Genomic DNA, 14,442 nt, shown 5'->3' on the forward strand with positions numbered 1-14,442 from the left:
GAAATTATTTTTTCAAATAAATTTCTATCTGAATCCTTTCTCCCTTCCTCCTAGGACTTCAGCTACATGCAAAGTATCTTGATATTGTCCTAATACTGATACTAGCTCTCACAGTTTCTATGAATTCAGAATTCTGAATCATCTGAAATTCTGAATTATTGGGTAGTTTCAGCTGAGGTCTCTCATGAAGTTGCAATCAGATGTTGGCTGGAGATTCAGTCATTTGAAGGCTTGATTGGGGTTGAGGCAATTACTTCAATTACAGTTCACTCACATGGCTAGCAAGTTGGTTCTCCCCATCACCATCTCCATGGGGCTTCTTGAGTATCCTCATGCCATGGCCTCCCTCAGAATGAGCAATACAAGAGATCAAGGAAGAATCTGCAATGCTTTTATGATGTTGGAAATCACACCTCTTAACTTCTACCATATTCTGTTTGTCATATAGGTCAATCCTAATTTAGTGTTGTATGTAAACTCAGAAGGGTGTGAATACTAGGAAGTGAAAAATCATCTTGGAGATTGGATACTGTATTCTGCTTTCAAGTCCACCTACCATTTCTTCTGCAGTCTGTAAACTTCTGTAAGCCCTTTGAATAATTTTTTTTGCCAAAGTTCAGATAGTTTGCTTGTTCAGTTTTTAAATTTCCCATAGTTTCTTTTGAATAGTTTTCATTTCTCTGATACGACTACCCAACTATACACTAATTATGACTCTCTTTTCCTTTAATTATATGAATATGTATATAGTATTAAATGATTTGTTTATGAATATCAGCCTATGAATCATCTTGGGGTTGGTTTCTATTGATCAATTTTTCTTTTGACTATGGCTCACAGTTTTCTGCCACTTCACATATCTAGTATAGCTAGTCTTTTTTTTTTTTTTTTTTTTTTTTTGGTACTCTGTGGATTATCAGTGGTTCCTTGCAGAGATTCTAGATTCTATTAGCTTTTTCTTAAAGAGATTTCTTTTCTTCTAACCCACAGTTAAATTTGGTGGGACTCATATTCCAAACTCTGTCTCTCCTGTGGTGAAAAACAGCTAAAATTTCTCAGCTTTTTCAACCTTCACACTTATTGTTTTGTGCTTTTTGCTGGGTTCCTTCGAATCTCCCACACATATGCTTAGTTCAGAGATTAACCTGGTATTTGAGCATAGTTTATATGTAGATTTTTGGATTCCCCTGATGTGTGGTTCCTTCTTTTTTGGAATTCTCTCCTCAATTTTTAGCCTCTCTGCCAGCCCTAAGTTCTGTTTTCTGATACCTCAAGCTACTAAGTGTTGTGCTGCCTGCAGAGCCTTCAGAGGAAGAGCTGAATAAATGTGCATCTTATTCAGGAAAGTTCCTTTCTTTCATAAATTACATCATTTCCAGTTTTCTGATTTTGGTGGTTCTTTCTGCACATTTAAATAACTATTTTTACACTTAATTCAGAAATTATAATTGTCATATGCAGAAAGATCAGTCATACCAGCGCCTCTACCATACCAGAATGGAACCTTGTCCATTTATGTTTGCATGAGAGACAAAATAGCTCGTTAGTAGCCTTGGGACCCCAATCTTGTTCAATGATGGGCTTCACTGTAAGATGCCAGAAATCAAGATACTTTGTTGAGGGGGTAACCTGTCAGTATTCACGGGTCCCCTTCCCCTTGGGTTGTTTAGTTTTCTGTTTGAGAAATCCTCTAATTTCTGAATAGCTGGGAATGTGATAGATACAAGCCTATTTTTCAGCATTCTGGCTGCCTATTGGACCTGGAAATCTCACCATTTATTCTGTAGAGCTGTGTGAATCCCTCTGTTTTCAATACAGTCAAAGCTGTACCTTGTGGTAAGACATAATTCATTATTGTTCAACATTTCCAAAGATTAAATCCGCTCTCTTTTCCAGGGGTTTGGGGGGGTGTGTTTTTTGACTATGAATGATAGAAGAAGAAACATGGAGGCCTAAGAGCTTCATATAAAAAAACATTGAACCAATGTCTTTTTCTCCACTCCACTCTTAGAAAGACCTGATGCTCTAATCCTTGAGTACTTCTGAAATTCTGTGGTAAGAATTATATTTCTTCATTTTGGCTCCTCCCATTGCAAATCAGGGTTTCAAGTCTATTCAGTCTTTTACATGAGTTACTATTTGTTCATCTGTTCTGAGATTCCAAGTTTTAGTTGATATCATTTCTCCCTTTCTTTTTGTGGATATATATGCCCTTGTTCCTTTTCTGGTCATATTAAATATTTCATACAGAGTGATAATAAATCGCATGTATTCTATTCCTGTTTCATCTGTTTTAAAATAATGTTTATTCGTCTTGAATTTTTAAATGAACAAAAACTGCATTTACCCTCTTTTCAAACTTCAGCTAATAGCACTTTTTACAAAAGTTTGTTGTGAAAAGCCTAAGTGTCAAATGACCCAACTAATGTTGAATTTGAATATCAATTCTACTATCACCTCTGTACCATGAAATGGTATTTCTTAGCTATTGTTCTCTAAAATAGAAGGAGAAAAAAGCTTATGATCTCTTTCAAGGTAATATGCTTGCTTTGGGCTTATGTTATAAAAGAATTGCTCACAACAGACAAGTATCTACATGCAGTGCTGCCACTTAAGGACTTGCCTCAAAGAGGTGTGAATAAAAATGGCCTCGCCACTACTTCACGCCCATCCCTCTGCCAGTCAGTGCAAGGCAAGGGAAACTTATTTAGTAAGAACTAGAATCTAGTTTCAAGAGCTTTATCAGCTTGATTTGCTTATGAATTTGTTTTCTAACATGAAGATTAGTGAATTCATTCTCTGAAAAGTAACAAGCCATGTGAGCATTTTCAGTCTTTTACTATATGATTCAGTATTTAATTGAATTTGTAAGAATCTGCATATACTTGCTATTCTTTAGGCCATTTGTAAACTGAGCATATGCTCATCTTCATAAAATTACCTGTGACGGATAGTTTTTGTATTTATTTTTCATTCCCAATCAACTAAGGGTCACATTCCTATCATTAATTGGTTAGATTTTTGGTGTTTTGTTTTTGTTTTTTGGTAGTTCACCAATATAGCACAAAAGCTATATTGATTAAGAGTAAGAAATTAATCAATAATAGAAGAGACTACTGGACTGTGTTTAGTGGTATAATCAGGAATTGAGACACACTGAGAAGAGTTTAGTGCATGTTTCAGGAAAGTCAGACCAAAAAAAGGACTAAGAGTAACACCTGTGAAGTAAGATTAAATAAAGGGCTTAGAGTTAGCGAGAAATGAGATCTGATATTATGTCTTTATATAATATACAAATATTTATTACAGAACATAATGACTAATTATTGTTCATCTCTGCTGAAATCTAAAAAGAAAAATGTTCAAGGGTAGAAATATAGATGATATATATTTAACCAGTACTTAGAAGGGTAGCCTGAAGGTTGATGGACAGCCATTAGAATGCTTGTGATGGAACACATCTCTTGGGAAGAGGAAAGAGCTTTAAATGTAGCAATCTACTCTGTCATGAATGATGACAAGTCCCGCCTTAAGGCCGAGGGCCAGACTAGTTGGCTTCCACAGGGCCCTTCGGGGCCACTTCTTTTGCTAGTCTTCAGAAACTGGGAGTCAACTAGACATAGCAAATATCTGCCCTTTCAGGTGCTCCAACAGTCAAAGGAGGCAGTGCCAGCCATCAGCATCTATTTCAACTGAAGACTTCATTCAAAGGTGAGTCAGGTCAGCGTGGATCCAGGCGCTTCCCTTTCCTCCAGCTTTCACTAGCTCCTGGCACAGGGGCCCTGGGGGATCTGCGACCATAGGACACCCTTCCCAGCTGTCAGTATAACCTTTGACAGAGGGAGGAACAAGAAATAGCTGGTTAGCTGGTGTTAGGTGGGAGGGGCTCACCAGCGAGACACGATCAAGGAGAAATGAGTTGCGCCAACAGCCAGGTCTCTTTCTCACCATCCTGCTTGCCACCCAGACCCATGTGCTCCCAGAGCGCGCTGGGCGCCCGCCACTCCCGGGGTGTCCCAATGCGCGTGGTCCCTTCCAGGCTCCTGGCTCCCCGGGGAGGGCCCGTGGGATGATGTCCTGGTCCTTGTGCCTTCTCAAGCTCCTGCATCCGGAGCCGCCCTAGCCGACACCGCCGCAGCCACTGCCAGGGAGGGTGAGGGAAAAAGGGAGGGGGTTGGAAAGCTCGGCGGAGGGAGGAGGGGAGGTGGGAAGGGAAGGAGCGAAGGGGGAGGGAACCTCTCTTGCAGTGCCTCCGCCTCTTCTCTCTCGGCTGACAGCGACTCGGGTTCTCCCTCCACACCCTTTGCCAGTTCCTTGCCCCCTTCTCCGCCCACTCTCTCTCCGAATTGTGTAGAAAAGGAGCTGCAGCCCAAGCGCGGCTGAGGGCGCCGGGCGGGGGAGGCGACGGCGGTGGGTGTGTGCGTGTGTGTGAAGGACGCCACCTCTTGCTCCTGCGTTTGCAGGCGGCGGCGGGCGGCGGGGCTGCTTGCTTCGGCAACAGAGGCGACAGCGGCGGCAGCTTCCGGAGTCCCGCCGCGAAGATGCTCAAAGTCACGGTGCCCTCGTGCTCAGCCTCGTCCTGCTCTTCGGTCACCGCCAGTGTGGCCCCGGGGGCCGGGAGCCTCATCCCGGATTACTGGATCGACGGTTCCAACAGGGATGCTTTGAACGATTTCTTCGAGGTGGAGTCGGAGCTGGGACGGTAAGGCGGAGGGCGGTGAGCTGGGGCGCGCGGAAGGCGCCCTGGACCTAGTGGAGCCGGGTGCCCTGCGCGCGGGCTCGGGCTTCTGGGGAAGCCCGTGGCGAGCACCGGGGGCTGTCCCTCTCGAAGCGACAGCTCCCTGTCCTTCGGTTTCTACCCGCCTAGTGTCTGGGAGAGAGTTCAGCATCATTCAAGTGAAAGCCGGCTCTCTCCGGGAGCGCCCAGGCCGGTGCAGCTGCGAGCAGCAGTCTGACTCTCCCACTCACCCTCCTCCTCGCCGGCTGCCACTTCCCTTGGATGACAGCTCCCACCGCACGTGGGCCCTGCTTCCCCAGTTGGTGTCTTTGCTCACGATTATAGCTTGCCAGAGGGTCTTGTTTGTCTAGTTATTTTTTGGGGTGAGGGGCGGAGGGTGCCTCTCCAAATCATGACAGAATTATTAAATTAGATTCTTCCTTCTTCCCCTCATCAAGCTCTCCAAAGCAAGTGGCACTAGAAATTAAACTTAAACATTAGCTTCCCTGCAGAGTCTGCTCAGGAGTGAAGGGGGAATGAATCATTTAAGAGAGTTGAAGGCAGAATAATGAACTAGTGTGGCTTTAAAGAAGAAGCAACACATGGAGTCCAGGCAGCGGTAATTAGTGAGAAGAGTTCCGCTGCTCTTCTTTCATGCGTTGGAGTGATTTATTTAAATTATGTATGCAGAAAGCCTTCTCCCTGGGGTTACAGGAATATCCCACATCCCTCCTCTGAAGATCCAAACAGGTAGTGGTTTGGCGATGTGAATGATGCCATATGTTCTCATGTTTTTATCCATTGAAAATTATTTTCTTTCCCTTCCTTCTTTCTTCTTTCTTTCCTTTCTTTTACCCCTAGATAAGGAGACTTCTTTTCAACACTCATTTTAGAACCAGGCCCTTTATTATAGGGAATCTAAAGGTGTAATTTTAACTGTTAACAAGTTGAAGCTTCTGTACCTAATTTTTTTTTTTTTGGCAATTTTATTTTCCATTTTCTTTTTGCTGTAAAGAGTTTAGCTAACAGCCATTTTCTATTTTATGGCACTGGAGACTGCAGTGTGGGATTCTGGATGTGGATACTTGTGGGACTCTGTAAGGGCCACCCTTCTCTTCCAGATTTCCACCACTGTTAATGGCAGAAGTGTGTATAAGAAAGGCAAAACTTCTGAATGAAAATTTAGGAGTTGTTATTGTTTTAAAATGTTTCAAAATATTTGAGCATTGAATAACGTATACATAAACATCCTGTTTTGATCAAGTTTTTCTGTGTTTATCTGAAGATCTGCTGTGTATGCATTCCCTAGTCAGCTGAAAATGAAATGTCTCCTACTTTAAGGTTTGAAGTGTACATAATTGTATGATGAGCTGCAGTGCAGCAATGTGAACTTCTCAATAAGGTGATAATCTACCTAAAATTATTTACTTAGTAAGTTTTAGAAACTGCCACTTAGTAGAGGAAGTGCCTGATGGTGCTATAGGGACTGTCCCACCACCAAATCTAACTGCTTTCTGAGTAACATTTACCTTAGATGCCTCTAATTGGCTCAGACTTGTCATCAGCATATATTATCTTTATGATTAAGTGTCACCATCTGGAAGCTCAAGAAATTTCCTTTAATTTAAGGAATGGGAAAGTGGGTAGAAAAAAAATAAATTGCCAGTTGTATACATATACAGGATGGTAGACTTCATAGGAAAAAAACCTAAGGAATTTGAAGTATTATATTTTTTAAAAGCTTTTTGCTTGATTTTACAGTAAATTTGGGGGCATGAATATAAATCAGCTGTATATTGCTAAGACTCTCACTCTGATATCTAGTCGTTTGATTGCCATGAAAAACACAGATTTAAAATATTTTGAGATAAGATTAAAAATATTACTTCTGCTCTCTTTTTCAGTGTTCATGTATATTAGGTAAATTCTCTGTAGATGGCAGTATTGGTGAGGTGCATCCTTAATTACTCCATTGGATTGAGACTTTGAAAAATATTATCACTTAATGATCAAAGTTATTTTTTAACAAAATAAACATAAAGCAACTATGTTACAGATTTAATTACTAAGGATTTATAAAACCAGAGAATGCAACAGAATTATAATTGTAGATTTGACTGAGTGACAAGTCATCTTCTTCCCCACACCAGTCTTGGGCTGAATCTGCCTGCCAGTGATGACTCCAAAGCCAAAACATTTAATTCACCAGTAACACAGTTGTCATTAAGATGTAAGTACAATGCCCCTGGTGTTATGTGGTGCCATTGTGGTTAGTTTCAGGGTGTAGACAGTCCTCTCCAGATTAAGTGTAGATTAAGTAATAGATTAATCTATTACAATTTTCTGTGGTAAACTCGTGGCTCCTGAATTCAAGAAGATTGGACATATGACCCTAGATGTATTTGGGGATTTCAAGGGATGAAATTCCCAAGGCTATAACCACCTGAAGCCTCTGGATGGTGCTGACATTCAGACCAGGGTGGGTATGATAGCTTCCTTTATTTTAAGGGTAAGAGAGAAGCAGGGACTTAAAGATATGAGAGGGACTACGAATTTCAAGCAAACTAATTTATTTTTCAAAAACCCACATTTGAAAGTACTGCTTTGTTTATCAACTTTGTTTAAAAGTTTACAAAAATCATGATACACCAACAAATTCAGTTCTACTTAAAAAGATGAATTGGCCATGATCCTATTTGGGGCTCCATATCCTAGAGAGTTGTTGGTCCTTTGCCCAGTGATTTGAGAAACTGGCATTTTAAAGGCTGTTCCAAGGGAGAAGGGAGCCTGCTTCTGGTCCAGATTCTGTCCAGTGGTTTGGCACACGGAGGGACAGGATTTGGCCTGGGCTGTTTGTGGTAAGGATTTGGCTCTGTGCATCCAAACCTATGTCCTGTCTTTAGTTATTTCTCACCTTTTGTTTCTGTCCATTGTATGAGACTGAAAGAATGTTTATAACAAAACTAGATGTATTCCCACACATACAAGTTCAGGGAAGCCAAATGAAAGATAATTAGGACAAAAGAATGAGTGTGAAAGTTACAGAATTAAAATATTTTGAGAAAAGTTTAAAAATTCTTACTTCTACTTTCTTTTTCAGATGAAAAACTGATTTTTTTGGAATCATATTTTTTTTTAAAATTTCCATTCCACTCTTTCAATATACCACCACACCATGTGATTCACAATTTTAAAAAAATCACTCATATGGCCTAGGCTCCCTTGCTATGTGTATTCTTGCTCAGGAACCAGGTAGACTTAGATAGTGAGTCATATGTATGTATAAAATGGAAAAAAGTTCCATGAAACAGTGTTTATTCTTATTACCAACAATGTACTCTAATATTTCCTATTCTGTGCTGTTTGGTTTTATTCTAGTTCATTATAAAATATTGGCTGGACCCATTTGATTTCACATCCCACAAGTAGGTTGTGACTCAGTTCGAAAGGTGCTGTTTTAGGCCATAAATCTGTGTATGCCAGATTAAAGTATGAGGCAGAGTCCTTTTGAAAGATGCCCTACAGATGCCCCTGGTAATACTGAGTAGTGTCTCTGCACAGCTCAGTAGAGAAAAGTTCTCCTATCTTTACCTCCAGCATTATAGGGTTTCCCTTTTCAAACATTTTTGGGAAAACTCTAGTATCTCCACGAGACCTCCTGGGTACACTGTACTTTGGACTAGCTGAGTGGAGGAGGAGACTGGACCAGGGGCACTTTCACCGTGGAGAAGAGGAATCCAGAGGCCTGAGCAGGGCTGTATTCTCCTTGGTAACCCGTAACTTTGGCCCTAGGTAATGGCCAGCAAATGCTTCCTGCAAGGAAACAAAGTACATTTTCTAACAGAAACAGAAGGGCTCTACCCAGGGCTCCTGTTGAGAAGGAATTAGATCCTCTGTTTACCTTTTACCCTTCCTTCTGTTTGTTTGAGCCCCTCCTTGAGATGTTCTTAGACAGTGCTTCTCGGGTCTTGGTCTTTCCCTCTCACTGTCCTTTAGGGCTCCCCAGCCTATCGAGTGTATCCCCACTGGCTACGTATCTCCTGCCACACACACTGCACTTGGTATCTTAAGCTTTTTGAGGGATAGTGTGTTTTTTTAATCCTAATAGGAATTTAAAATATACCTGTTCAGTCCCTCTCTTGTTCTCTGTGCACCTAATTTTTTTCTCTGGCAGTTGACTCAGGAGCAAGGTGGGATTGCAAGTGGTGGGGATGCACAGGCTGTTTGCGTGAAAACTAATGACAAGCTCCTGGAAGGCAGGATCTGTGGATCTGGCTGGTTCAGTACAGTATTGTGTGCTCATTGCCTAGCACAGTGCTCAGTATTCAACAATTGATTTCAAAGAGAATGAATGAATGAATGATAACAAGATGGGCCAAGCACAGTTGGACATGTAGTTGGTCTCTGTCAGTCCTGATGTGAAGATCTCCATTCTAGTGACCTAAGAGAAAGGAAAATCTGATGAGTTGTGTATCTTCTGCCTGAAATTTGTGTGACTGTGATCCTAATCTCATTCTGTGTTGGTTTCCTTTGTTCACAGTGGGAGTGTTGATAACTGCCACTTCTGTAGTTTGTAGATGTTGAATATAATGCTACTTTTCTGTTGGTAGAGTGTTTTGTGGCTCTGAAATGAAAGGGGTTCAGTTTCACCTTCACTATTGTTTTACCACAGGCATGTTAGAATTAGGAGTTAAATCAACTTGAACTCAAAGGAATGAAATGCCTCCAAGCTACGCCAACCACTAAAGTTAACATATAGTAAATGCTGAATTTGGAAATACTTTCATTATAAAGAGCCTTAAAGTCAAGTGAAGACTATGATAGGATCATTACTTTAAGAACACACTATTTTTCCATATTTAAATACTGTTACAAGGGTAAAAATTACTCCTAATTTGGAGAAAAAAAAAAAAAAGACAGGTGCTACCTGTTTCTGAATTGTTCTCAAGAACTTAACTTGAAAAAAAAAAAAAAGAGAAAGAGAAAGAAAACACTAACCACAAAATAGCTTCAAAGACCTTTCTTGTAAACACGTTACCCTCAGTTATATCTGTGTGGATTATGTGTTGGTAGTATTACATTTGAGAGTAAAGTACTGAGTGGTACCCAAATGAACTGTTTCAACTACTAGTTGTTTCATTTTATGTTAATGATTTTTTGTTGTTGTTAGCTGAAAAAGTAGTTCTCTTCAGACTTCCTTTCAAGAAAGCTAACATAACTAATAAAAATATTAATTAAAAAAATTCAAGGTCGGGTTTATTCTGCAAAATGTAGTATATAATTGAGTCAATGAATTATATAATTCAGGCTGAAGAATAACTACATGAAATCAATAGCAGTTAGAATCAAGGTTTTACTCAAACTAATCTTTACCTTAATTATTTAAAAAATCTATTTGATAATGTAGGATCAGCTGAAAACTTCATAACTCCAGTGGTTTAATTAGGAAGTTAGATCTAAATATTGATGGCATAGTATTAGCATATAAAGAACGGGGACTCTTCAGTGCAATCAATTTTAAAAATTTTAATTGCTAATGGAGGGCAGTGGTTGTGTGGGTGGTGTAAAATAATGAAAGGTTTGGGTGGAAGATCAGTGGCAGAGATCAAATAAGGACAGAGTGCTAGACAGAGGATGATTTATAGTGATGGGCAAAGGGTGGTTACATGTAGAGCTTGCTCTCTCTCTTAAAGCAGTTTCTCAACATTGGCACTGTGGACATTCAAGGCCAGATAATTCTTTGTTGTGGGGGCAGTTCTGTGCATTGTAGGATGTTTAGCTGTGTCCCTGGCCTCCAGCCACTAGATGCCAGTAGTAGCCCTCCCTCAACCACCCCTACCCCCACCAGTTGTGACAACAAGAGTATCTCTAGACTTTATCAAATGTCACCCCCTCTTCCTGTTGAGAACCACTGTCTCAGAAGCATAAATCTAGTCTTTTACATGATTTCCTTTTAGTTTTGTAGGTAGTTAACAACGGGACAGTTGATGGATTAAAGTCATTTGGCTTTATTATTTGCTACCACCAAATATTTCTCTGATTTTTATGTAATACCATTAATTTCTGTCATATATGCATACAGCCTTTGCTATAATTGCTTCATATTTTTAAGTCACCTAATTTTTGTTAACCTAAGTTTACTTACTGAAAATACTTATTTCATTACATTGAAAACCACTATTCATGCCATAAATAGAAGTAAATTGTAAAATAAATTGCAATAAAAAACAAAGCATTTTTATTAAATTGTAGCTAGAAATGCTTGCCTACAGAAGGCTCTAAGCCTGAGAATTATTTTCTCTTTGTTGAAAAGGGAGATTATCAAAGATTAGTAGAGTTAAAACCACAGTAGCACAAATTGAGGTTTTCTTCTTGATGTAATCATAACAATTGAAAAATATTGAAAAGAGAATGGTGGTGTTATTTTTTGATTCCTTGTTATTTAATTTCAAGTCTTTGCACCACCTGAAGGCTTCTCTGTTACGGGTCTGACCTTTTGAATAACTATGAGCTAGGCAATTTACGTTGGTTTTGTGTGTGTGTGAGACAGGGCAAGACGGCTAGAGTATGAATGAATATGATAAACCAAACACTATTTGGCCTCCAAATATATATAGTTTACTGATAATAAGGCACAAACAATAAATCTATGTGACATAAATAAATCAATAAATCTAATACCAGATTGAGATAATGAGAATTACAGCAGTCTTTACAACTGGGAAGATTGCAGTGTCTTATAGGAGAGGTGAACCTTGAAATTTGGTAGGATTTTTATTATGGTAGGTGGAACTTTGGTGATGAGCATAATAGGTGGAAAGTACATTCTTAAAAAAGGCAAAAAACTGGCAGAAAAATGGGTATACATTTTATTTTGCAAGCTTTGCAAAGCATGAACATTGTAGTTGCAGATAAGGTTAGGAAGGTTAGTTGGTATCAGAGAAAGCCTGTAAGAAAATGACTGAGTTTGTATCATCTGAAAGCCAAAATTGTAGATAAAGAGAAAGTAACCATAATGAGAGCAAAGGTGGCTATAGAAACAGAAGGAAAAAAGAAACCCTCCCACAGTGTATGACTAGAATAAGAAAGAGGAAGTGTGGGATTGAAGGGATTAAGATCAATTACCTATACTGGGTATAAGGAGCCTGTAGAGGGACAGATAATAACAATTTTAGATTTTGTGGGCCACAGGTCTCTGTGGCAACTTTGCACTCTGATGACTGAGTGAAAATAGCCATAGACAACACAGAAACCAATTCACATGACTGTGTTACAATAAAACTTTATGACAGTGAAATTTGAATTTTGTATAATTTTCACATCACAAAATGTTCTTCCATGTTTGATTTTTAAAAACCATTTTAAAAATGTGAAAACTAAGACTATCAAAACAAATATATGTGTGTATATGCATGCCCTGGACATTGTGCTGTACACCAGAAACTGACATATTGTAACTGACTGTACTTCAATTTTAAAAAACAGTAAAAACTATTCTTCAGTTGCAGACTGTGCAAAAACAAGTGAATGCCATATTAGATCCTTGGCCCCTGGTTTGCTGACCCCTGCCCTAGATCAGTCAAGCTAAAATTCTGCTGCTTCTCAGTTACAGGAGAATTTCAGGTTAAGATGATATCAAGACTTTATTTATTCGAAGAACTACGTTGACTCTCCCTCTTGCTTTGAACATGTCAACCCAATATTAGTTTTTCCAGTGAGCACAAGTTTTAAGTGCATTGTCATCCTTTTTCTACACCTATTGAAACTGAATCAGTTGCAGTTCTTACCTATGTAGCACTTTGGCTAGCTTTATTCATTCATGTTTCTGAAAATGGAGTAGTTTTACTTGAAGTGTGTTTAAGTTAAATTTTTATACTCTGATCAGCATTCCTGTTCAAAGACTATTGGAGAGTTATTTGCTTTGTATATAATATTTAATAGGTTTCAAGTTGATCATTCTTCTATTATGTTTGAAGCAACAGTTATGACAAAAATAATATAAACTACTATAAGATTTGCCTCTAACTAGTAAAGTTTAATTCATTTTTCTGTTTACTAATACTTTATCTGTATGTTTAATAATCCTATATGCTGTGCATATATCTCAGATGCACTAATTAAGGTCCTCTAAATTGAGACTGTTTAAATAAGCATTTTTTGAAAGAAAATTTTTCTTTTTTATTTTGAGTAGTCTTTAGAGCTAAACTAAAGTCATATTTTGACTAAAGCAGAGGCCTCCAAAGTGGGATGTTCATATCCAGGAGGTGAAATATAAGGGAAGTGCCAGAAGAAAGTATTAGAGAATCTTTTTTTTTCTAATTTTTGCTTTTTTGTTTTTGAATGTTTTGAAAAGAACATTATATATTAGCATGGTAGCCTATATATTGCATTTATAGGTACATAAGTATACACAATTTGGGAGCATGTGCCCAAAAATATTTTATTGGATGATTACTGGATCAAAGAATGATGGTTCTAAGTGTTTACTATGTAAGCTTCTTTACTTATACTTAAATACTGAGATTTTACTTTATGAAAATCAGTTTAAAGCAAATATATAGACCAAAATGCAAACAAAAAAGAAATCATATCGCAAACTGTGACTTTGTTCAGAAAGGGGAAGTGGGTGCCTGTGTGCACTTGTTATGCATTTTAAACTACCTCTGATGAAAGGTTTTGATAAGAACTTAACTGCCATTGTAACCAAAAAAGTCATATAGCAGAGAAAATAAAAAGAGAAAAGGAATACAGCTTACCTACCCATCAAGCAGAGGGTTAAATGAATTCTGTTTTTCTTTGTTGTTGAACCCAAAATTCATATTATTTGTAAGAACCTTAATTTCAAACTACCTAACTTACTTCATGGTAAATTTTGTCAGCTGCTGGCTTAGGCAGCTGACTGCATTTGCCTGAAGTGTTTGGTGCGCAGGACTTGGGAGAGTCGTGGGCATTAGAGCCAGGATGTTGAGTTTAACCCAGTTAACAAATGCATTGTCATCACTTAATTACTTTTTAAGTCATGCTTCAGGGTGATATAGTTGAAAAATTCACCAGGTACAAAAATATTTTTCAAAAAATAAAAAAGGCTAGACTTTAGACAACCCTCTGATTAGAATGGTCTCCTGAAAAAGTAATGCATATGACTTGCTCTTAACTGTGTTCTCTACTAGATTGTGGCAGCTAGCATTCTTCATTGATTGTACTTTTTGCTTTATGTCATGATTATAGACAGAATTTGACTAATATCACAAGCCAGAACAAAGAAGAGTAGAGAATAGCAAATCTGTGATTATGTTCACACATTTATTGTTACCTATAATGCAGTATTTGAATGATTTCTTCCTACTTGCAGTCCTATGGACTGTTCAGTGGGGACTTTTGCTTGCATTTTACCATTCATTGCACAGAATCTTGCACTTTTTAGCTTGGGTGCCTTACTTCTTGTACTGTCTTGAAGGGACAGTTAGTCAGTACTGTAACTTGATGACAACATTCCATTTGGGACTCTAACAGATGTACAAAATTGTTGTTTAGTTGTGACAAGTCAGTCCAAGTTTTACCTTTAACAGAATGTAAATACACTGCTACCTGTTCATTCAAGTGAATCTTATCTATTTTTTCAAGGATCCCTATTAAGACAACCACTGAGAAAATAAGACTGCGTTATTAGATGTAACCAAATTCAAAATATATAATTTAATAAATCAGCCTGGCTTAGAGTGTTC

At 38.6% G+C, this 14,442-nt stretch overlaps 1 protein-coding gene across 2 annotated transcripts in view; it reads left to right on the top strand.

Annotated features, from left to right (window-relative positions):
- The first annotated feature begins 4,291 nt into the window (after nucleotides 1-4,291).
- Nucleotides 4,292-14,442, top strand: part of CAMK4 (calcium/calmodulin dependent protein kinase IV) — a 196,627-nt gene continuing 186,476 nt past the window's right edge. The window contains exon 1 of one of the 2 annotated variants that reach the window (XM_010987523.3): nucleotides 4,292-4,702. In XM_010987523.3, coding sequence (XP_010985825.1) covers nucleotides 4,542-4,702 — 161 coding nt within the window. In that variant the 5' untranslated portion in view covers nucleotides 4,292-4,541. The remainder of the gene's footprint in view (nucleotides 4,703-14,442) is intronic. The other variant, XM_031448795.2, reaches the window with a different exon arrangement.

Source organism: Camelus dromedarius, chromosome 3, assembly GCF_036321535.1.
Source record: "Camelus dromedarius isolate mCamDro1 chromosome 3, mCamDro1.pat, whole genome shotgun sequence".
Taxonomy (NCBI): Eukaryota; Metazoa; Chordata; class Mammalia; order Artiodactyla; family Camelidae; genus Camelus; species Camelus dromedarius.